At 36.6% G+C, this 25,938-nt stretch overlaps 1 protein-coding gene across 1 annotated transcript in view; it reads right to left on the bottom strand.

Annotated features, from left to right (window-relative positions):
- DNAJC21 (DnaJ heat shock protein family (Hsp40) member C21) overlaps positions 1–25,938 on the bottom strand; it is a 38,556-nt gene that overhangs the window by 1,181 nt on the left and 11,437 nt on the right. The window contains exons 8-10 of the mRNA XM_077116947.1: positions 23,266–23,424; positions 22,722–22,764; positions 18,059–18,231 (exon numbers count right to left, since the gene is read on the bottom strand). Coding sequence (XP_076973062.1) covers positions 18,059–18,231; positions 22,722–22,764; positions 23,266–23,424 — 375 coding nt within the window. The remainder of the gene's footprint in view (positions 1–18,058; positions 18,232–22,721; positions 22,765–23,265; positions 23,425–25,938) is intronic.

Genomic DNA, 25,938 nt, shown 5'->3' with positions numbered 1-25,938 from the left:
TACAAACAAAATGAAACCCCTAAAATATCTCTGAACTTTTGTACAGTGTGTTTTTGTAAAATGTAAAGTGCTTAACATGCATTTAATTAAGTTTCACACCCAACCAGTAGTACTCACAAATAATCTTTAACATTAAGTATGGTTTCCCAAAAACATGACTTAAACCTAACCCAATCTATGAGAAATACTTCAATAATCCCACAGTGAAATGAGAAAAATAAAGATGTAACACATTTTGCATAAAGTCAAATTTATTCAAGGCAAGGAACTTTCTTTTATTAAAAGACTGTGGTATTCCTGCTAATACGGTAGATGTTTTCCCCTGGTACCCTTTCAACCAGAAGCTGTCGGCCAATGTGATCAGGTCTCTCCTACTCTACTTTAACTTCTGAACAGTCCTCTACTCAGTCTTCTATATGACTTTTAATTTTCCTTTGTCATTTTATACTTTTCCTCATTTGCACTACCCAAATTCTTAGGGTAAAATATGAGTACAACAGCATTTACAGAACAGACCAGATGTGTTATACGAAGGAGTTATGATAACGCTGCCAAGTCCTTCATGGTATATTATTCCTCAAAGAGAAATCAAGGGTTATGAAATTACATGGCCTACACCTTCAAAAGATCCTGATTAGGAGTGTAACACAATGTTGTGCAGTATTCAGCCAGGTTTGAAGGCATTAAAAAAGGACACAATGGTATAAAAAGACAACAGGTAACACTAATTTATAAAAATCATCATATATATGCCAAAAATTCATTCAAGAAAATTTAAGATAATATTCCTGGCAGATAATTTATCATATTATTAAAGATGGGCATACCTCTGAAACTTACATCTAAAACCTTTATTTAAAAAATTACTACATGGGGGGGGTGCATGGGTAGTTCAGTGGTAGAATTCTCGCCAGCCATGCGGGAGACCCAGGTTCAATTCCAGGCCTGTGCACTTCCTCACCGCCCCCCCCCCCCCAAAAAAATTCAGCAAATGGTGTTGCAATAACAGGTACTCACATGGAAAAAGAATGAAATGTGAACCCCACCATACAATACATATTTAAAAAATACTACAGATACATTATTTTTGAGAAGTACTTCTTGCAGAGAAGCCTATCAGAAAGACGAGGCCCACATTGGGGTGGGGCATCTTCTAACCTAGCTCCCAGTCCTCTCTATCACTCCTCAGTAGTGAGAAATGAACTTGAATTCTCCAAATTCCTTTTCTCATTAGTAAAATGAAATGGCTAAACTATATCACTAGTTGCCAAAGTCTGACTTTTAGCAATGAGAATGCTTTTTCCTCCCTAAACCAACTCTCATGAAGAAATAACATGGAAAGCAAATGTTTTTTGGCTCTATACAAAGGAAGGAGTCGGAGAGCAGCAGACACAGACCCCACAAAGCTGGATGATCTGTTGGCAAGTACTAAACCAGTCAGCTTTTCCACAGACCAGTCTTTCTCCTTGGGCAGTCATTTAACCTGAGATTCAGTTTTCTCAGCAAACTCTCAGCTGGTACATTGGTGATCTCCTGTATACACGCAAGATAGGCACCTGGTGCTCATTGCTGCAGCTCAGTCCTTCCAACAAAACCCTCAAAATCATGCAAACCCCTTACTTCTATCCCATTGATATTTTGGTCCATTAAATGCCATGTCCTAATCCCCAGAGGGCCTCTCCTGCAATACTCAGCAGTAGTGTCTGACTGGACATGGAAACCTGCTTCTAAGCAATTGCTGTGAGCTAGGTTCCTCCAGGAGGCATCTCTTTCTCCCTCATCTCCTGAACACAACCATCCCAAGCCTAATAATGAGAAGTTGGACCTATACAACAAGACTGTGTCTTCTTTGGCCCCAAAATAATGGAAGCAGAGCTTGACTTTAATGAACGTACTTCCTACTTCTGCCTCTGGTGACATAAGTGAGGACGGAGGCCAAGAATGATTCTCACCTTTACATCTCCTATCCTTATAGGCACAGACTAGATAATTTTCTGGGAAACACTCCCCTCAGTGATACCTTACTCTCATCATCACTCTCTTTCTGCCCAATCATTCCTACCTGCTCTAGCCAAATAACAGGAGCAACAATCAAATCCCTGGCTCACTTATATAGTTCTTTCTTGGTTCCATTCCTGATTTTACCTACTTTCTTGCCTCAGTTGCCTCTTTTGTTTAACTGAATCTTGGGAGGCAAATAAAAGAATGAAGTTCCTTTCCTTCCGAGATGGAAGCTATTATATAATGAACTGATAACCTGGAAAGAGGCTGAACAAAGCCAGGAAGAGTAGGTTAAGTGGTCAGAGGTTAGACTCTCCTTCCTGTTTTATACTCCAAACCTCCAGGAAATCTAAGCAGTTCTGGTGGCCCATATCATCTATTTTAAAAGTAGGTGCACCCTCACATTCATGCTTGACTTATTTGACAACGGGTGTCAATGAGGAGGTACTAAGGCAACTGAACATTCACACGCAAAAGAATGAAGTTGGATCCCTTCCTTACACCATACACAAAAAATTAATCAAAGACTTAAGTCTAAGCCTAAAACTATAGCACTCTTAGAAACTAGAAGAATAAATCTTGGTGATGCTGGGTTAAACAAAGCCTTTGTAGATATGACACCAAAAGGACAAGAAACAAAAGGAAAAAGATAAGTTGGAACTCATCAAAATTAAAAAATCTTTTGCACTTCAAAGGACACCACCAAGAATGGGAAAAGACAACCACAGGATGGGAATTTTTTTTGTAAATTATGGATCTCATAAAGGACTTGAATCCAGAATATATAAAGAACTATTACAACTCAATGATAAAAAAAAATAACAAAATAAAAACAATGGACAAAGAATTTTAATAAATATTTCCCCAAAGAATTTACAAGAATGACAAACACATGAAAAGATGCTCAATATCAAAAGCCACGAGGGAAGCGCAAATCAAAACCACAATGAGGTATCACTTCATGTTCACTTGGATGGCTATAATCAAAAAGATACCAAACAGATAATAACAGGTTCTGATGAAGATGTGGAGAATCTGGAAACCTCCTACACTGTGGACAGATATGTAAAATGGTGCAGCACTTTGGAAAACAGTCTGGCAATTTTTTATATATACCTAAGAGAAACAAAAACATGTCAATGCAAAGAAACTAATGCACAAATATTCATAGTATTATCCGTAATAACCAAAACATGGAAACAACACAAATGTCTATCAAATTGTGAATGGATAAAAAAGACGTGGTATTACCCACACTGTGGAATGTTATTTAGCACTGAAAAGGAATGAAGTACTGACAAGCGTTACAACATGAGTGAACCCTGAAAACATGCTGAGTGAAAGAAGCCAGTCACACAAGACCACATATTATATGATTTCATTTATATGAGAAGTCCAAAATACAAGAGTCCATAGAAATGGTTGCCTAGAAATGGGAAGGTTTAGGGGAAGTGGAGAGCGACTGCTAATGGGTGCAGGGTTTCTTTTTGGAGTGATGAAAATGTTCTAACATTGATCATGGTGATAATTAGACATTTCTGTAAATATATTAAAACCACTGAATTGTATACTTTGAGTGAATTATATGGTACATGAACTATATCTCAACAACACTGTTATAAGAAAAAAAAGCAGGATCAATGCCATCCCCCTTGAGGTTTGGCAGCCAATGGCTCTTTTGTGGGCTGACCTCACTGCCACCACTCTTCACACTTTGCAGTTGAGAGAAAACTGTGGGTCAGAACAGTGCCATCGCTGTCAGTTATGTGGGACCCTTTTCAAAGGGGCGTTTACTTTGACCACAAGGGTCAGAGTGTCCCCAATTTCAAGAATAGGCTAAGAAAGCAAAGAAAGAAATAGAAACTTGCTAAAGAGAGCACTGGGCTTTCCAAGTTACCTGACCTTAACTAATGCTGAAGTTGTTCAGAAATTTTTCCTTACACACCCAGGAAAAATTCTCAGGAAAAAAACTCCAACACAGTTTGGAGCATCCAAAGATGGCGGCTTAGTAGTGGTGGAATTTAGTTCATCCTCCAGAGGAGCTAGTAAATAGGCAGAAACAGTACAGAACAACTGCTGGAACTACGTGAGTGACCAGACACAAAATACACACCAGTCTGGACAAGCTGGACCAGCTGCGATTCCACCCAGAACTGTTAGTCCTCCAAACTACGGTGGGCAGCACTCCTCCCCAACAGGCTGGTTCCCAGAGGGGAAAGGAAAGACACTTTACTAACAGCAAGGGGCTGAGTTCAACCAAGCTCCAATTATGGAATTAATTAACAAATTCTGACTACTAAAAATAGACCCCAGCTCGCTGAACCTGGAGTAAAAGCTGAGGTTGCTGGTTTTTACCCTAGCCCAGAGGGGGCAGGGCTGATGGTAAAAGGGGGGGAAAAAAAAGGTTTTTTTGGATGTGACCAGCACAAAATACTTGAAAAGATCTGGGCCCTGAAGGAAAGAAGGGGGCACATGGGACCTGGAAATACAAAGAGCAATGTACCAACTTAAGCTCCTGATTGGTAAACCCAAGGAACAGGGATCCTGCTCTGAAAAGGATTTTTTTTTTCTTTTCATTTTTATGGCTGAGTTTCTACAGTTTGAATGTTCTTTGCATACAACTGCAAGGCTTTTCAGGCTCAACTGTCTCTAGTCGAGGGTGGAATTAAGCTTGTCTGAGAGGTAAAGAGACTAGTCAGGTGAAAGGAAGTAATTCCCTGGAGGCTGTGCCTTCACTAGGAGAGGGGTGGGCCCAGCTCAGGTGGATTCCCTCCCTCAAGGAATTCATACGCCAGGGTATGGAAAGTGAAGCAATTAAATCCAGCCTACAACCATGTCTATCTCAACCATGCCCTCTGTCTCAACCATGCCCCAGGCGGGCAGAGTCTGCTAAAGTTAAAGGTACCACATCACCTCATGCTGATGGGACCTGCAGTCAGACAAGCGCCACATACTGGGCAGGAAAGGAAAAACACAGAGTCTAGAGGCTTCATAGGAAAGTCTTTCAACATGCTGGGTCTCATCCAGGGAGAACTGATGCAGGTGACTCTTTCCTCCTGAGAGGAGGCCAGTTTTGTCTGGGAAAATCTGACTGGGGTCTATAAACCTAAGGAGACCATCCTAAGGAAAAAAAAAAAAAGGGCACCATACAGGCAGGGCAAGAAACAAGAAAACAAGAACTGAGAATTTCTGATTAGTTAAACAAAACCTATGCTAGAGGTCCAGAATAAGCTGAACTGAATGTCAAAGAAAAGATAAGCAACAAAGTCATCTAGCAAGAAAATCCTAGGTAAAAAAGTGAAAATAATCTCCAGAATAAACTAATTAAGGAGATTGTCTAGATGCCAGCAAAATATAATGAATCATACTAGGAAAACTGAAGATCTAGCCCAATCAAAGGAACAAAGCAACAATTCAAATGAGATACAGGAGTTGAAACAATTAATTCAGAATGGTTGAAGAGACATTGAAAATCTCATCAAAAATCAAATTAATGAATTGAGGGAGGATATAAAGAAGGCAAGGAATGAACAAAAAGAAGAAATTTAAAGTCTAAAAAAACAAATCACAGAACTTATGGGAATGAAAGGCACAGTAGCAGAGATGAAAAAAACAATGGAAACCTACAATGTTAGATTTAAAGAGGCAGAAGATAGGATGAGTGAACCGGAGGATGGGACATCTGAAACCCAAGTAAACAAAAGAAAATATATGGAAAAGAATGGAAAAACATGAGCAGGGACTCAGGGAACTGAAGGACAATATGAAGCGCACAAATATATGTGTTGTGGGTTGTTCCAGAAGTAGAAGAGAATGGAAAAGGAGGAGAACTAATGGAGGAAATTATCACCAAAAATTTTCCAACTCTTATGAAAGACTTAAAATTACATATCCAAGAAGTGCAGCGTACCCCAAACAGAATAGATCCAATAGACGTACTCCAAGACACTTGCTAATCAGAATGTCAGATGTCAAAGAGAAAGAGAGAATTTTGAAAGCAGCAAGAGAAAAGCAATCCATCACACACAAAGGAAGCCCGATAAGACTATGCATAGATTTCTCAGCAGAAATCACAGAGGTGAGAAGATAGCGGTATAAGATATTTAAGATATTAAAAGAGAAGAACTGCGAACCAAGAATTCTATATCCAGCAAAACTGAGGGGGGAGTGGGTGGGCCATGGTTGCTCAGTGGCAGAGTTGTTGCCTGCCCTGCTGGAAACCTGGGTTCAATTCCTGGTGCCTGCCCATGTAAAAAAAAAAAAGAAAAAAGGAAAAAGATTTAAAAATGAGGGGGAAATTACAACATCTATAGACAAAATTACTGAGAGAATTTGTGACCAAGAGATCAGTTCTGCAAGAAATACTAAAAGGAGCACCAGAGACAGACAGGAAAAGACAGCAGTGAGAAGTGTGGGAAAGACTATAGAAATGAAGACTATCAGCGAAGGTAAAAAGAAGAAATATTAGATATGACATATAAAATCCAAAAGGCAAAATAGTAGAAGAAAAGAAGAAATATTAGATATGACATATAAAATCCAAAAGGCAAAGTAGTAGAAAAAAGTACTGCATTTACAGTAATATCACTAAGTGTTAATGGATTAAACTCCCCAATCAAAAGACATAGACAGGAGGGAGAATCAAGATGGTGGCTTAGCAATGTGCACGTTATAGTTTGTCCTCCAGAACAACTACTAAATAACCAGAAACAGTACAGAACAGCTCCTGGGGCCACGTCAGTGACCAGACACAGAGAGTACCCCAGTCTGGACCAGCTGGACCAGCTGCGAGCTCACCCAGAACGGTGAGTTTTCCAAGCTGCAGTGGCCGGTGCCCCTCCCCCACAGACTGCTTCCCAGAGGGGAAAGGAAAGGAACTTTACCAGCAGCAGGGGTTGAGCCCAACCAAACACCAGTCTTGGAATTAATTAACAAATTCTCACTACTGAAAATAAGCCCCCAGCTCAGGTGAACCTGGTCAAAGCAGAGGTCACTCATTTGTACTCTGGCGCCAAGGGGGCAGGGCTGACAAAAAAAAGAAAAAAAAGGAAACAGAGGTTTTTTTTGTGGCTGTGTTTCTACAAAGTCTTGACTGCCTTTGCATTCAGCAGCAGGACTTCTCAGGCTGCAAGAGCCCCAGGCATAGGCAGAAACAAGCTCGTTTGAGGGCCTGTCTGGAGACTGTGACGTCCCCAGGGGAGGGGTGAAGCCCAACTCAGGTGGAATCCCTCCCTTAAGGAATTCAGACACCAGGGCTTAGTAATGTGAAGCCATTAAAACAAGCCTACAACCTCTCTTCTGTCTCCACCACGCCCCCAGCAGGGAGAGTCTGCCAACGTTAAAGGTACCGCATCACCTTCTGCTGGTGGGACCTGCAGGCAGACAAGCGCCACATACTGGGCAGGATAAGAAGAACAGAGTCCAGAGACTTCACAAGAAACTCTTTCAACCTGCTGGGTCTCACCCTCAGGGAAAACCGATGCAGGTGACTCTTTCCTCCTGATAGGAGGCCAGTTTGGTCTGGGAAAATCTGGCTGGGGTCTATAATACCTAACTAGACCCTCCTAAGGGTGGGGGAAAAAAGGCACCATACAAGCAGGGCAAGGAACAAGAAAACAAGAACTGAAAAATTCTCCTCTGTTAAACAAAAACTAAGCTAGAGTTCCAGAAAAAGCTGACCTGAATGTCAAAGAACAGAGACAACAAATTCATCCAGCAAGAAAACCCTAGGTAAAAGAAGTGAATGCAATCTCCAGAATAAACTAATTACGGTAATTAAATGCCTACACGCCAGCAAAAAAACAACAAATCACACTAGGAAAATTGAAGATATGGCCCAGTCAAAGGAACAAACCAACAATTCAAATGATATACAGGAGTTGAAACAATTAATTCAGAATATATGAACAGACATGGAAAAATTCATCAAAAACCAAATCAATGAATTGAGGAAGGATATAAAGAAGGCAAGGAATGAACAAAAAGAAGAAATTGAAAGTCTGAAAAAATAAATCACAGAACTTATGGGAATGAAAGGCACAGCAGAAGAGATGAAAGAAACAATGGAAATCTACAATGGTAGATTTCGAGAGGCAGAAGTTAAGATTAGGGAACTGGAGGACGGAACATCTGAAATACGACAAGGAAAAGAAAATATAGGGAAAAAAATGGAAAAATATGAGCAGGGACTCAGGGAATTGAAGGACAATATGAAGCGCACAAATATACGTGTTGTGGGTGTCCCAGAAGGAGAAGAGAAGGGAAAAGGAGGAGAAAAACTAATGGAGGAAATTATCACTGAAAATTTCCCAACTCTTACGAAAGACTTAAAATTACATGTCCAAGAAGTGCAGCGTACCCCAAAGAGAATAGATCCAAATAGACATACTCCAAGACATTTACTAATCAGAATGTCAGATGTCAAAGAGAAAGAGAGAATCTTGAAAGCAGCAAGAGAAAAGCAATCCATCACGTACAAGGGAAGCCCAATAAGACTATGGGTGGATTTCTCAACAGAAATCATGGAGGCGAGAAGACAGTGGGATAATATATTTAAATTATTAAAAGAGAAAAACTGCCAACCAAGAATTCTATATCCAACAAAATTGTCCTTCAAAAATGAGGGAGAAATTAAAACATATTCAGACAAAAAATCATTGAGAGAATTTGTAACTCAGAGACCAGCTCTGCAAGAAATACTAAAGGGAGCACTAAAGACAGACACGAAAAGACAGAAGAGAGAGGTGTGGAGAAGAGAGTAGAAAGGAAGACTATGAGTAAAGGTAAAAAGAAGGAAAATTAGATATGACATATAAAATCCAAAAAGCAAAATGGTAGAAGAAAGTACAACCTGTACAGTGATAACACTAAATGGTAGTGGATTAAACTCCCCACTCAAAAGAGCTAGACTGGCAGAATGGATTAAAAAACAGGACCCATCTATATGCTGTCTCTACTCAAAGGACATGAGGGCAAGGACACAAACGGACATTTGCACACCAATGTTCATAGCAGCAATTACAATTACCAAGAGATGGAAACAGCCAAAATGTCCATCAACAGACGAGTGGCTAAACAAACTGTGGTATATACATACGGTGGAATATTATTTAGCTGTCAGACAGAATAAAGTTATGAAGTATGTAACAACATGGATGGACCTTAAGGACATTAGGCTGAGTGAGATTAGCCAAAAACAAATGGACAAATACTGTATGGTCTCACTGATATGAACTGACATTAGTGAATAAACTTGGAATATTTTGTTGGTAACAGACCATCAGGAGATAGAAATAGGGTAAGATATTGGGTAATTGGAGCTGAAGGGATACAGATTATGCAACAGGACTGAATATAAAAACTCAGAAATGGACACCACAATACTACCTAACTGTAACACAATTATGTTAAAACACTGAATGAAGCTGCATGTGAGAATGATAGAGGAAGGAGGGCTGGGGGCATAATGAAATCAGAAAGAAAGACTGTAAAGATTGAGATGGTATAATCTAGGAATGCCTAGAGTGTATAATGATAGTGACTAAATGTATAAATTTTAAAAATGTTTTTGCATGAGGAAGAACAAAGGAATGTCATTACTGCAGGGTGCTGAAAATAGATGGTAATTAACATTTTAAAATTTCAACTTACATGTGAGACTAGAGCAAAAAATGTTTATTTGGTACAAAATTTATATTTTGACTAGGGCATTTCCTAACATAACTTATGTAGATAGCTTGGCTGAACACCATAAGTACATGGAACCTTGGGTAGGACATGAGATTTTGTTGGTTTGTTCACAGTGATGCCCCGATGAATCCCAGAGTGATTTGATCAGTGAGTGGAAAAGTATTTGCAAAGTCCCCTTTGGGGAATGGTGAGAATGGGGGAAAATTCAACTTCCCCAAATTGAATTCTTGATATTCTCACAAGCAGTGTGGACAACCAAAGCCCCCAGTCTTGGGGTTTGTTCATATGAAACTTAACCCAATAAAGGATAGGTCAAGACTACTTAAAATTTAGGCCTAAGATTCACCCCCAAGAGAACCTCTTTTGTTGCTCAGATGTGACCTCTCTCTCCAGCCAACACAACAAGCAAACTCACCACCCTCTCCCTGTCTACGTGGGACATGACTCCCAGGGGTGAGGACCTTCCTGGTAATGTGGGACAGAAATCCTAGAATGAGCTGAGACTCAGTATCAAGGGATTGAGAAAACCTTCTCAATCAAAATGGGGAAGAGTGAAATGAGACAAAGAGTCAATGGCTGAGAGATTCCATACACGAGAGGTTATCCTGGAGGTTATTCTTATGCATTAAGTAGATATTACCTTGTTATTCAAGATGTAATAGAGAGGCTGGAGGAAGTGCCTGAAAATGCAGAGCTGTGTTCCAGTAGCCATGGTTCTTGATGATGACTGAATAATGATATAGCTTTCACAATGTGACTGTGTGATTGTGAAAACCTTGTGTCTGATGTTCCTTTTATCTACCTTGTCAACAGATGAGTAGAAATATGGAATAAAAATAAATAATAGGGGGAACAAATGTTAAAATAAATTTAGTTTGAAATACTAGTGATCAATGAAAGGGAGGGGTAAGGGGTATGGTATGTATAATTTTTTTTTTCTGTTTTCGTTTTATCTCTTTTTCTGTTGTCTTTTTATTTCTTTTTCTGAATTGATGCAAACGTTCTAAGAAATGATCATGATGATGAATATGCAACTATGTGATGATATTGTGAATTACTGATTATATATGTACAATGGAATAATTATATGTTAAGAATGTTTTCATTCGTTTGTTGTTAAATTTTTTTAATAAATAAATTTAAAATATATATATATAATCCTCATTTCCAGCATCTACCCATGCAAAAAAAAAATTATATGTATAAAATCCATCAATATTCTATTTATAAGAGACTCATTTTAGACCCAAAGATTCAAATAAGTTGAAAGCTAAAGGATGGGAAGATATTCCATGAAGCAGTAACCAAAAAAAGCTGGAGTAGCTATCCTAATACCAGAAAAAATGGACCTTAAATGTGAAAACTCATAATAATTCCTTATTTAACAATTTTATTATTAATTCATTAATTATATTTACTAATAAAGGAGGCAACTCATCAAGAAGAAATAGCAATCATAAATATCTAAATACCTAATCAAGGTACCCAAAGTATATGAGGTAGACACTGGCAAAACTGTAGGGAGTAATAGACATCTCTATAATAGTAGTGGGAGATTTTACACCACTCTCTTCAAATGAGAGAGCATTTAAACAAAGAATCAATAAGGAAACAGAGAACCTAAATAATACGATAAATAAACTTGACCTAACAGACATATATCAAACATTGCACTTCAAACAGGATATACATTCTTCTCAAGACTCATCGAACATTCTCTAGGACAGACCACATACTGGGGCATAAACCAGGTCTTAATACATTTAAAAACATCGAAATTATATTAAGAGCTTTCTCTGATCACAATGGAATGCAGCTGGAAATCAATAGCAGGCTGAAAACTGGAAAATTCACAAATATGTGGACTTTAAACCACATGCTCCTAAACAACTAGTGGCTCAAAGAAGAAACTGCAAGTGAAATCAGTAAATGTCTCAAAATGAATGATAATGAATAGACAACATATCAAAACTGGTGGGATGCAGTGAAGGCAACGCTGAGAGGAAACTCTGTAACTCTAAATGCTTGCATTAAAAAGAAGAACTAAAAACTGACTGAACACCTGGAGAAACTAAAGAAAGAACAGCAAACTAATATCAAAGCAAGCAGAAGGAAAAAAATAAAGATTAGAGTAGAAATTAATGAAATTAAGAAGACATGCAAAAAAAAAAAATAGAATCAATAAAACCAAAAGTTGGTTCTTTCAGAAGATCAATAAAATTTTTAAACCCTTAGCTAGACTGACAAAGAAAGAAAGAAGCTGAAAATGAATAAAATTAGAAAAGAGAGGGTCTCACCACAGACCCCTCAGAAATAAAAAAGATTATAAGAGGATACTATAAACAACTGTATGACAACAAACTAGACAACTTAGATTAAACAGACAATTTCCTAGAAACTCATAAACAATCTATACCGACTCTAGAAGAAAAAGAAGACTTCAATAAACTAAACACAAGTAAAAAGTATGGATCAGTCATCAAAAACAAAGTTTCAACAAAGATAAGTGCAGAACCCAGATGGCTTTACAGGTGAATTTTGCCAATCATTCAAAGAATTAATATCAATCTTACTCAAACACTTACAAATAATTGCAGAGGAAGGAATACTACCTTCCTCTAATACCAAGGCCAAGTAAAGATATTACAATAAAAGAAAATTACAGACCAATTCCTCTAAATGAACAAAATACCTGCAAATCAAACTCAATAACAGACTCAAAGAATTATACACCATGACCAAGTGAGTTTCACTCATGTTATATAAGGGTGGTTCAACACAGGACAATCAATGTAATATACCACATTAACAAATCAAAGCCACATGATCATCTTGATTGCAAAAAAGATATTTGACAAAATCCAGGATGTTTTCTTGAAACACTTGGAAAGATAGGAATCAAAGGAAACTTCATCAACAGGCTAAAGGGCATACATGAAAAACCCACAGCTAACATTGTGCTCAATGATGTGAAACTGAAAGCTTTCCTTCTAAGACTGGGAACAAGACAAGGATACCCACTGTCACCAGTTACTCAACATTGTGCTAGAATTTCTAGCTAGAGCAATTAGACAAGAAAAAGAAATAAAAGGCATCCAAACTGGAAAGGAAGAAGTAAAACTTTCGCTATTTGCAGGTGACATGATCCTATATTTAAGAAGACATGAAAAAAAATTATGACAGCTACTAGAGCTAATAAACGAGTTCAGCAAAGCAAAGGGATACAAGATCAACATGCAAAAATCAGTAATATTTCTATACAGTACTAAAAAGCTATTTAAGGAAGAAATTAAGAAAAAAAATTCCAGTTATAATAGCAACTAAAAAAATAAAAAAAATTTAACCAAGGGGGATGTAAAGGACCCGTATTCAAAAAACTACAAAACATTGCTAAAAGAAATACAAAACCTAATAAATGGAAGGGCATTCTGTGCTCATGGACTGGAAGGCTAAATGTCGTTGAAATGTCAATTCTACCCAAAATGATCTACAGATTCAATGCAATCTAATCAAAATTCCAGAAGCCTACTTTGCAGAAGTGGAAAAGATAATTATCAAATTTATTTGGAATGGAAAGGAGTCCTGAGTAGCCAAAAACATCTTGAAAAGGGAAAACAAAGTTGGAGGATGCACATTTCCTGATTATCAAGTATATTATAAAGCTACAGTGGTCAAAACAGCATGGTACTAGCATATAGACACTGATAAATCGACTGAAATTGAGAGTTCAGAAAAAGACCCTCAAATCTTGTTCAGTTGATTTTTGACAAGGCTCCCAAGTCCATTCAACTGGGACAATATAGTCTCTTAAAGAAATGGTACTGGTTCATGGGATTAAGAAAGCCTTCTTGACCAAAAGAAGGAAGAGAGAAATGAGACAGAATAAAATTTCAGTGGCTGAGAGATTTCAAACCGAGTCAAGTGGTTATCCTGGAGGCTATTCCTATGCATCATACATACATAATTCATTCTGTAAAATCAGTATCATCCTAATACCAAGGCCAAATAAAGATACTACAAAAAAAAGAAAATTACAGACCAATTTCTCTAAATGAATATAGATGCAAAAATCCTCAACAAAATACTTGCAAATCAAACTTATCAACAGACTAAAAGAGCTATACACCATGACTAAGTGAGTTTTATTCAAGTTATGCAAGGGTGGCTCAACACCTTTTTAGTTTATAATGTATTAGAGTGCCTGGAGAGGAGTGCCTGTCTGTTGAGCTGTGTTTCAGTAGCCTTGATTCTTTTTTTTTTTTCCTAATTTATTTATTTATTAATTTAAAAAAATTAAGAACAAACAAACAAAAACATTATCATTCCATTCTACATATATAATCAGTAATTCTCAATATCATCACATAGTTGCATATTCATCATTTCTTAGAACATTTGCATCAATTCAGAAAAATAAAAAGACAACAGGAAAAGAAATAAAATGATAACAGAGAAAATAAAAATGATTATACATACCATACCCCTTACCCCTCATTTTCATTTATCACTAGCATTTCAAACTAAATTTATTTTAACATTTGTTCCCATTATTATTTATTTTTATTCCATATGGTCTTGTCTGTTGACAAGGTAGATAAAAGGAGCATCAGACACAAGGTTTTCACAATCACAGTCACACTGTGAAAGCTATATCATTATTCAGTCATCATCAAGAAACATGGCTACTGGAACACAGTTCTACATTTTCAGGCAGTTCCCTCCAGCCTCTCTATTACATCTTGAATAACAAGGTGATATCTACTTAATGCGTAAGAATAACCTCCAGGATAACCTCTCAACTCTGTTTGAAAACTCTCAGCCATTGACACTTTGTCTCATTTCACTCTTCCCCCTTTTGGTAGAGAAGGCTTTCTCAATCCCTTGATACTGAGTCTCAGCTCATTCTAGGGTTTTTCTCAATCCCTTGATACTGAGTCTCAGCTCATTCCAGGATTTCTGTCCCACGTTGCCAGAAGGTCCACACCCCTGGGAGTCATGTCCCACGTAGACAGGGAGAGGGCGGTGAGTTTGCTTGTTGTGTTGGTAGCCTTGATTCTTGAAGATGATTGTATAACATTGACTTTTATAATGTGACTGCGATTGTGAAAACTTCGTGTCTGATGGTCCTTTTATCCAGGGTATGGATAGATAAATTTTAAAAAATATGGTTAAAATAAATAAATATTAAGGGGGATATGGGATAAAATAAATTGGGTAGAATGAAATACTGTGGATCAATGAGAGGGAGGGATAAGGGGTATGGGATGTATGAGTTTTTTCTTTTTTCTTTTTCTTTCTTTGTCTAGAGTAATGCAAATGTTTTAAAAATGATCATGGCAAGGGGTGGGTGCAAGGGTAGTTCACTGATAGAATTCTCACTTGCCATGCGGAGACATGGGTTCGATTCCCAACCCATGCACTTCCCCCCATAAAAGAAACATTCAACAAATGGTGCCACAATAATGAGATACTCACATATGGAAAAAGAATGAGATGTGACCCCCATGACACAGCACACACACAAAAAATGATCATGGTGATGAATGCACAACTATGTGATACTATTGTAAGCCACTGATTGCACACTATATATGGACTATATGTATGTGATGATTTGTCAATAAAAATATTAAGAAAAAATATATATGGTGCTGGGAGAACTGGATATCCATATCCAAAAGGATGAACAAGGACCCCTCTCCCAGAACCTATAATTAATTTCTCCCACAACCTATAATTAATCAATGAAAACTAATTTGAAATGGATCAACTACTTAAATATAAGAGCTAGTACCATAAAACTCCCAAAGGAAATATAGGGAAGCATCTTCAAGATCTAGTGATAGGCAGTGGTTTCTTAGAAATCACACTCAAAGCATAAGCAATGAAAAAAGAAATAGATGAATAGGATTATCTTAAAAATTGAAGATTTCTGTGCTTCAAAGGAAGTTTTGAAAAAGGTGAATGGAGAGTTTACTCAATGGGAGAAAATATTTGGAAACCAAATTGGATAAGGGTTTGCTATCCAGAACATGTAAAGAAATCCTATGATGCAGCGATAAAAAGACAAACACCCCAATTAAAAAATGGACATTAACATTTTTCCAAAGAGGAGATATAAACGGCTAAAAAGCACATGAAAAGATGCTCATCTTCATTAGCTATGGGAAATGCAAATCAAAACCACGATGATACATCTATTAGAATGGCCATTATTAAACAAACAGGAAGCTATAAGTGTTGGAGAGGATGTGGAGAAATAGGAAAATTTACTCTGGTGGAATGTAAAAGGTAAAGCCGCTGCAGAAGACAGCTGGGCAGTTCCTTAGAAAGCTGTCGTATGATCCAGCATTCCCACTACTCAGTATATCCCAAAAGAACTGAAAGCAGTGATACAAACAGACATTTGTACACCTATGTTCACAGTGGCCTATTCACAATAAACAAAAAATGGAAGCACTCCAAGTGTTCATCAACTGATGAATGGTAAACAAAATGTGATCTATATATTACATGGGAATATTACTCAAGAAGGAATGAAGTCCTGAAGCATGAGACATGGATGAACCTTGAGGACAGTATGTTGAGTGAAATAAGCCAGACACAAAAGGAAATTTATGGTATGGTCTCACTAATATGAACTAATTATAATATGTAAACTCACAGAGATAAAATCTAGAATAGGTTACCAGGAGACAGAATGGGGGAAATGATGCCTAATTTATGCAGAAGTTTTTTAATAAGGTTGACTGTAAATGTTTGGAAATGGATAGAGGAGATGGTAACCCATTATGGTGAGTGTAATTAACAGCACTGAATTATTTTGGTGATTGTGGTTGAAAGGGGAAGTTTAGAGTCATGTATGTCACTAGAAGGAAAGCTAGAGGTTAAAATGTGGGACTAATTAACATAGTGAATCTTGTGGTTGACTGTGACTGCGATTGACAGTACAAGTATAAAAAAGATCTTTCATGAACTAGGACAAATGTATGTCACTATTACAAGGAGTTGAGAGTAGAATGGTATATGGGAAAAAATGTACCTATTGTGTACATTTTTGTGTACAGCACGTAATTATATCTAACTTAAACTCCATTTAAAAATGACAAAAGAAGAGCTAAAAGGAAGCAGTCTCATCAAAACCTTGTGGAGGAGCAGAAAACGGAGAAGACAAGGAAAGCTAAAAAGGTAAGGTGGCAACAGAAGCTAAAGCAGGCAAAGTGCCTAACACATGGCTGGATCCTTTTCTGAACAGAAGATGGGTACTGGGGGAATATTAGTAGATACTCAACATTACTTTTCCATGTTGGGCTAAATTATCATTCTTGCTTCATTTTTCACCTTTAAATGCTGGCACTGGACAGCGTTTTTCACATAGAGTGTAAGATTTCAACTGGTGCTGTTTTTAACTTTTGTATGAATAAGCTGGGATAAAACCTATTCAGAGTACAGGTAAACTCTTTTTTAAAGAAAGGAGTCTTTACTGAGAAGAGGGCTGACAAAAAAAGAAAGAGCAAGACAGGCCCATTTCTCCTTGATAGGCAAAGAGGTGGGTATTGAAGATAGCAGATTTTTAAGGTTGGCACTGAAAGGAAATTGACTGTTATGGGAGGTGGAGGAGTGCAAGAAGGCTAAAGAAAGCAGACATGAAAGATTGATCTGCTTAGGATAAAAATGAACTTTCTAATGATTTAGAAGACTAATAGCTGTGAAGGCTGTGAGGTAGGGAGCTCTCCTTTCCGAGAGGGTAGTGTTGTAACAGAAGCTGGGTGACCTCTGGTCAAGACTCTCAAGGATGCTTTCAAATGGTTATCTCCCTTGAGTGAGACGTTCCCCTGGACAACTTCTACGGCCTTGCACAGCATCAGATTCCAAAACGCCTTTGAGAAGGAAGGCCCCAAGCTACTGATCTCTATACACATCCCGGTCCAGCCTGACTGTCATGCAAACGGGAAGACAGTCACTAATGCTTCAGGGAAGTGGGGTACAGCCTCCACTGGATGGAGGAGGGACACAGAGACCCATTGGCAACTCTGTCCTCAAGAAGAGTCATGGATTACTGACTCCAGATCGAAATAAGAACCTCAGCAGGATAAGAGAAACAAAAACTGAATCAATACATCTTCTTTCTAATTTGAATGGTCATGGTACTGATATGTCTGTGAACACATTCCTCTTGCATTCCCTTTCTAACACACTTCATCTGTATGCATAAGTACATATGTCATTACGTACTTATATGTATAAGACACAGATAGACCTGACTTACTTTGTCAAACACAGAAAAGGAGATTTTATTTGATATATGAAAAGATATCTTTACTACTGATATCAAGTAATTAAAAAATAATAAGCAAGTTTGAATTACCTTTTAGCTTCACTTTTTGGGTCACCACACTGCTCAATGTTCTCTGCAACACTGATATTTTCTTGGGGCCCACCTTCCGATTCTTTGGCACTGTCTTGATTTAAGTTGGCATTTTCTGGATCAACCTTTACTCCTTCTAAAGTTCCATTTTGATTGAAATTGTCATCAGAACTCTAGGTAAAAAATGTGAATGTCATTTACAAAATAAATCCTATAACAATACTGGCTTCTTACGTTGATGTAGCCAAACAGTTTTAATAAACAATAATAATGCCCCATTCACTCTGGTAGGAGTAGATCTTAAGGAAATAAAAAGAAGGAGATAATTTAAGAACATGGATGCTCATTACAGAGATAATAAATTAGGTAAAAAATGGAAACAATCCAAATGTTCAGTAAGTGAATGGTTCAATACATAAAGAAAAATTACAAAGTTCTTAAAAATCATGTTTACAAAGATACGCACTCAATTATACAGAAAAATGCTTACACAGTTGGCAAAATGAGAAGAGAAAAAACTCTACTTTTAAAACTATAAAACTGATCATAATTTTATTCAATATTAAGTCATCTCTATAGGTAGAATTAGGGTTGTTATTTATACTTTTCTATGTTCTCCACATTATTTCCAATGAACAACTATTACTTTTATAGTCGGTAAAACAAACAGGCATAATAAAAGATGCCTGGCAAGCATATTTTTATTAAATGCAACTTCGTTTTTGCTTTTAACATTTTGCCACATTTGTTTGCTTTCCCTCTCTCTACACACTTTTCTCCCTGAACTATCCAAAAGTCAGTCCCAAGCAGACATGACTTCACCACATATATTCTAAGACAAAAATATTCCACATATTCACAATACCGTATCAAGACTTTGTGAATAAGTCACAAGTCTTATCAACTAAGACTTTACTGATAGCATCTACTATACATTCCATATTCAAATTTCCCAATTGTTCCAATAAAATCCCCTCTCTGTTAACCCATGATATAATCAAGAATAACGTTACATTTAGTTGGCATAACTCTTTAATTTCCTTTTATCTGAAACAATCCCCCTCTTATTTTGGACTTCATGACAATTTGATGACTGTTTTATAGAATGTCCCATAATTTGGCTTTGTTTCCTCGTGATTAAATTCAGATTAAGCCTTTTTGGTAGGAGTACTATAAAATGCTGTGTCCTTTCTCAGTCCATCACATCAGGAGGCTAATTTCAGTTTGTACCATTTTTTGGTGATACTAAATTTGACCATTTGGTTAGGTGATATTGTCAGATTTTTCTTCTGTGAAGTATCTTTTTCCTTTTTAACTAAGAAACAATCTATGGGGATTACTGTGAAACTGCTGAATATCCTGTTCCCCAATAACCATTCACCCAATGAACTTGGCTTCTATTGATGATTCTTGTCTGTATCATTTCTTATATTTGCGGTTACAGAACAGTGAGTTTCTTTTATTATTTATTATTCCATTTGTACTAATTCATATTCTTCTATAATGAAGTTTTCCCTTCTCTTCTCTTCAATCTACTCTTTTTTGGTTCTGATTAGACTAATTTCTTTCTTTTTTTTAACAAAATCAATGTATGATAACCCATTACCACTATTAGTATTATTTTTTGATGATTCGAATTTTTCCAAATCTGGCAAGTCCTTCAAACTGGCTCCTGGGTGCTTCTAATACATCCTTATCAATCTTTGAGCGCTTTCTTAGATTCTAGCATAAGATGTTCCAGGCTTGCTCATGTTGTACCTTCCCTGTCCCAGCCCTGGAATCAGCCATTTCTCCAAGGACTCCTGATGCCTTTTAGTGGGAAACAGTACTTAAAAACCAAGTTCTGTGTAGTTGGTATGCTCACTACAACTGAGTGTCACTGCTTCTAGGCCCTCATAGTAGAAAATGCTCACACGTTTATTTTTTTTAAATCATGAGCTCATACTGACATCTCCAATTCTAATCTAACACTAAATTTTCTTTCTCTTTCCTTCAATCTGTATTGGCATTTCCCTTCTCCCACAAAGAGAATTTGGTTCCTCATATTATGATATTTACTCATTTCCTCAACTCTATAATATATACAAAAGAGTTCTGAAATAAATCAATACTACCAACAAACTTAAAAGTTTTTTTGCAGTTATTTTTGCCTTTAGAATATTTCCCATGGAAGGTATTCAGTCATTGTACTGTGTTCAAATGTTACTTGAATTAGCTCTTTTCTGTCAGTCAGAGTCATCAGTTCCTGTTTGAATTCAATTTTACATTTTGTTGTGTTATCTTAACAATTCTTGTTGACTGGTGCAATTTCTTTTTTAATCAAAACTTTCCCAATCTGAATGGTGAGAAAGGGGGAAAATTCAATTTCCCCAAGTGGAGAATTCTTGATATTCTCACAAGCAATGGGGACAACCGAAGCAACAGACTGAGTCCCCAATCTTGGGGTTTGTTCATATGAAACTTAATCCTGTAAAGGATAGCCTAAGCCTACTTAAAATTAGGCTTAAGAGTCACCCCCAAGAGAGCCTCTTTTGTTGCTCAGATGTGGCCTCTCTATCTCAGTCAACACAACAAGCAAACTCACCACCCTCCCCGTCTCTATGTGGGCCATGACTCCCAGGGGTATGGACCTTCCTGGCAACGTGGGACAGAAATCCTAGAATGAGCTGGGACTCAGCATCAAGGGATTGAGAAAACCTTTTCAACCAAAACAGGGAAGAGAGAAATGAGACAAAATAAAGTGTCAATGGCTGAGAGATTCCAAACTGAGCCGAGAAGTTATCCTAGAGGTTATTCTTATGCATTAGATAGATATCACCTTTTTAGTTAAGACCTAACAGAGAGGCTGGCGGGAACTGCCTGAAAACGTAGTGCTCTATTCTAGTAGCCATGTTTCTTGAAGATCATTGTATAATGATATAGCTTTCGCAACGTGACTGTGTGATTATGAAAACCTTGTGTCTGATGCTTCTTTTATCTACATTATGGACAGACAAATAAAACATATAGATTAAAAATAAAGAAATAATATGGAACAAATGTTAAAATAAATTTAATAGACTGAAATGCTAGTGATCAATGAAAGGGAGGGATAAGGGGTACGATTTGTATGAATTTTTTTCCTGTTTTTATTTCTTTTTCTGAATTGATGCAAATGTTCTAAGAAATGATCATGTTGATGAATATACAACTATGTGATAAAAAAAAGAATATTCATATTGTATGTTGATTGGTTTTATTAATAAAAATTAAAAAAACTCTACCAATTTGAAGTTTCAAGATTCTCAGCATTTGTTATGCCTCTTGCTCTTCAATCATCAGCACATGCCCTGACACTATCTTCCCTTCCAAAAGAGCTTAGAAGGCATTAGGAAAAGGGTCACTTACAACAACAGAGAGCCTCTTCCCTGAGGCTCTCTCTCTAATCTAATCAGAAACCTAAGGCACTACATATTATGGACGAATATAGTTTTGGAAGGAAAAAATGGGGTGAGCGGGTGATCACCTGAAGCATTTCTGCAGTTAAATAAAAACAATACATAAGTTTATATGAGCAATCTATAGAACTATCCTCCCTGAGTTGAGGTAAGAAGAACACGGATTAAATATAAATCCCTTTCAATTTTATTTTGTCTTTAGGTTTAGTGCTTCTGGCACAACAAAGCAAAGAGACAGGGTTCTAAACTAATGATTATAGGGTTTTTAGATGGATGATGGTATGAATAAATCCATAAAACAAACATATAACAGGTTTTATAGCTGAAACAAAGTTGTTGCAAGCTACAATTTTAAGTGATAAATCGTGTCAGATATGATTTTTGGAATATGAAAGTGGCAAAAACTACAAAATATAACCATTTGGAAAACTAAGCCAAATCTAAAGCTCACTGCTAACTATGTCTTCTGTAATTTTTTTTCAGTTTTTAAAAACAGCTGTTTAATATTTAATATATCCTAATATAATTAGATTATGTTAAAGTGGCAGAAAATAAATTACACTATCTTAGAAACAACAAATAAAAATATTCAGTAAAATGAACAAAATCATTTTGTTTTTATGGGTTTAAAGATATTCAAAACATTTTGTTGCACATATGTAACTCCCTAATGCAGTTTTATTTTAAAATAATTCTTGAAAAAGACAATGAATTTGGACCCCACCTGTGAAATATTTAAATTATACAAATTTCTGAGTAATAAACATTTTTTCAAGAATCATGATCATTACAATTTCAAAACAAATGTTCCTTTTGCAAAATTTCATTTTATGTTGTAGGCAGGAAAAACTTAGATATACAATGGCCAGCCCCTAGATTTTCCTACATTCCTGATATTAAAGGTTGTCTTGACTTAAAAGCTCTGCCTGCCATCAGACGTGTCCAGATAGTCTCCTTGATCACTCAGCAAATTAATTCTATGGTAATTCTACAAACAAATTTCTAAACACACTGATAATAGTACTTAAGCAAGTTAGTTAAATACAAATAAGGAGAAAAAAGCACCAAAAAAGGAAAATAATATTTTCAACTCCTTTTAATCAATTTTATGATCAATACAAATTATTTATTAAAAGTCCCTCTCCTTCATACAGACTATATTGAAGAAATTTGAAGATTACAACTTTACATTTGATATTTGGTGTTAGTAAAAATTTTTAACATACCTGTACTGGTTTCTGTTTCTTTTTCTTCTGTTTCTTAGAAAGCCTAAAGAAAAATATAAATCAAAATGTAAAAGAATGCCAAAGACTGGGTTCAATCCCTGGTGCCTACCTATGCAAAAAAAAAAAAAAGAAAAGTCAAAAGCTGACTTTGAGAAGATCTACAAAGATAAAATAAAAAATGGTGAAAACGAGATAAAGAGAACAGTAAAATACTAAAAAAAAAAAAAAACAAACCTTAATATCATGAAACATTAAAAGGAAAAAAATATCATCATATCAGTAAGTTACAGCACTGATTCAAATAAAGTTGATAATAATTAGCTTATCAGTTGTTGCCTCACAATAAAACTTTTTATAGGTCATAATATATTCTCTAAAAATTATATTTGATATCACATGTATACCCAGTTTTTTAAACGCTATGCAGTTTCCTTCAACTGGCAAATATGAGTATAACAAAATAAGTTTCTTGAAATAAGATGGCATTTAACTACACATCTAAATGTGATAATTATGTCTAGTAACATTTAATTTTTAGAAGTACTTTTGTTTTTGTGACTCTTCCATTTCTTCCTCAAAATCAGGATGCAATGCATTTTCATCAGTTAGCGGCCCTGAAAAATTTTCCTCCTCCTCTTCCAACTGTTGTTTTAACAAAGCAACCATTTCTCGATGCTTCTTTGATTTTTCATGATTCCTCATGCTGAAAGAACAATTTTAAATGAGTAACTGCAAATCAACTAATTCATATGTAATAAGTTATGCAACCAAGTTGAAATTTACTTTTCCTTCCCCCACTAACTTTGCAAAGTGAAAGTGACATGATAAAAAGAAACAGAACCCTGTAAGGCTTTCTTCAACCTTAAGTACACTAGAGGCCTGCGACCACATTCTTTCCTCCCACATCCCATCATCTTCCCTTTGCTCTGTCATTTTATCTACACACTTTTTTTCTTTAAAAAAATCCTCTATTATTTTTGTTTTCCAATTTTTATAATTAATCCCTTCTTTCACTGTTCCTTTTAATCAGTAAGTATTTCCTGCATAGTAATGTGTTCCATGCCACACTATGGGCTTGAGGAGTCACTGGGAAATCATAAGACATACATTTTAAAATGAAGACCCCACTGGCCTGAGAAAATAATGACACAAGGGCTCAAGGCCCAAGAATGGCCTCATCTCCTTTTGATTTTTTTGCCTTCTGGGAGAGGCTCTCTCTTCTCACTCCCACCACTCTTCATGTGAAGTGCTCACACATCTCTCTCCCTCTGCCCAAAACTCTAAAGGCGAAGTTTATTCCATTGACTTTACAGGCAACTAAAAACATTTCCAAATACAGAGTTGACAACATTTAAACTACTAGAGTTAGATAAAAAAAAAAGTAGAAAATCTGAGTTACTATCTACTTCATCACAATCTGTTGAGACTTTTGGTTTCTTACTTTTCCTTCACACTAAAACTCTCCTAAATTTAGACCAAAATTCCTTGGAGAAACTGTTGATTTCAGGGCAAGATGATTCCAGGTAAGATGAGCATGGAATATCTTGTGGTACCAAAAAGGACTCAAAAAAATGACTGGGATATGTCAAAAGAGCACAAAAGGCAGCCTGAAGGGACTCTAAACAAATTCGGAAAACCCTGAGCGTGAAAAGGGCAGTTAATTAGAAAACATTAGGGGAAAAAAATGTATAACTCCACATTGACAACAGACAGATAAGTAGATAGATAATGGGGGAGAAATAAGAGTTCTTATTTACAATAAAAGCACAAATGACAAATGACCTGGAGCACTGGCATTGGAAAATCATCATTTTGCAGCCACCATAGTAAAGACTGATGTAAGAACAAAAATCATCCATGCATGTTAAACCCAGGGGAAATTTTTGATAAGGAACAAAATATTTCCAGGTTTAATAGTGTCTATAAATTAAATTTATAGATTAAACACACTGCAAGGGAAAAAATAGTAACCCTACAGTGGAAAAACTGATTGGATCATTGATTCCTGGTCCACGCACTTCCCCCCCCCGCCCCCCAAAAAAAGCAAGCAAGCAAAGTAAACAAATAAAAATTCAACAAGTGGTGCTGTAATAACGGAATACCCACATGGAACAATAATGAAATGTGACTCTGCTACACAGCACATAGAAAAAAAAAACCCTGATTGGATCAAAAGTATCACCACAAATGAGGAACATGAGCCTCCAGATATGAAACCCTGAGACTAACGCAACATGCTTATGCAGTTATGTCGTTTGGGGATGCATAACTTAAATCTAACTATGAGGAAACAGACAAACCCAAAATGGGAAACACTGTATTAAGAAAAACATTTTAAAGGGTTAGTATTCTTCTAAAATGTCAATGACATAAAAGACAAGAGAGCTGTTCTAGATTAATTTAGACTAGAGGGACAATTAAATGCAATACATCATCCTGGACTGGATCTTCTATTGAGGGTGCTGGGTTGGAAAAAGTAATAAAGGAACAACTGACAAAACTGGAATATGGGCAGTAAACTATATAAAAGCACCATATCAGGGTTAAAAATGTCCTGAACTTGGGGGGGGGGGCATGGTGGCTCAGCAGGGAGAGTTCGATTCCTAGTGCCCACCCATGCAAAAAAAAAAAAAAAAAAATGTCCTGAACTTGATCACTGTACTACAGTTATATAAGAGAACTGCGCTTATTCTTAGGAAATATAATTGCAAGTATTTAGAGGTAAAGGAGCACTATTGATGTACCTTTTTCTGAAAATACACTGTGTGTGTGTGTATGTATATACACATGTATGTGAAGAGAGACAGAGAGCATGTACAAATGGGGTAAAAGAGACATATTGGGTGCTCTATATAAAATTCTTTTAATTTTTTTTTTATTTGTTTTTTGGGAAGTGCGTGGATCGGGAATCAAACTCAGGTTTTCCACATGGCACGTGAGAATTCTACCACTTAACTATTACCCTTACACTCCTCTTTTAATTTTTTTGACATTATTTTCAAACAAAAAAAAATTAATCTCCTTCATTGCTGTATTTTGTTTTCTTGCTTGTTTCTAACTTCTCTGCTACTCTGCCTCTTCTCTTATTCCTCTCTTGCTGTCCTCTTTGGAGTTACATGATGATGCTCTTAAATACTCCCCCATTCCCTTTTTGTTCTTTAGTCTCCTTTCTTCCTCACTGCATGTGTTTCGCGCCCTTTTCCCTTGCTTATTCTAC

This window comes from Tamandua tetradactyla, chromosome 9 (genome assembly GCF_023851605.1).
Source record: "Tamandua tetradactyla isolate mTamTet1 chromosome 9, mTamTet1.pri, whole genome shotgun sequence".
NCBI lineage: Eukaryota > Metazoa > Chordata > Mammalia > Pilosa > Myrmecophagidae > Tamandua > Tamandua tetradactyla.
Note: the sequence above shows the minus strand (reverse complement) of the source record. Positions and strands in the feature narration are given on the sequence as shown.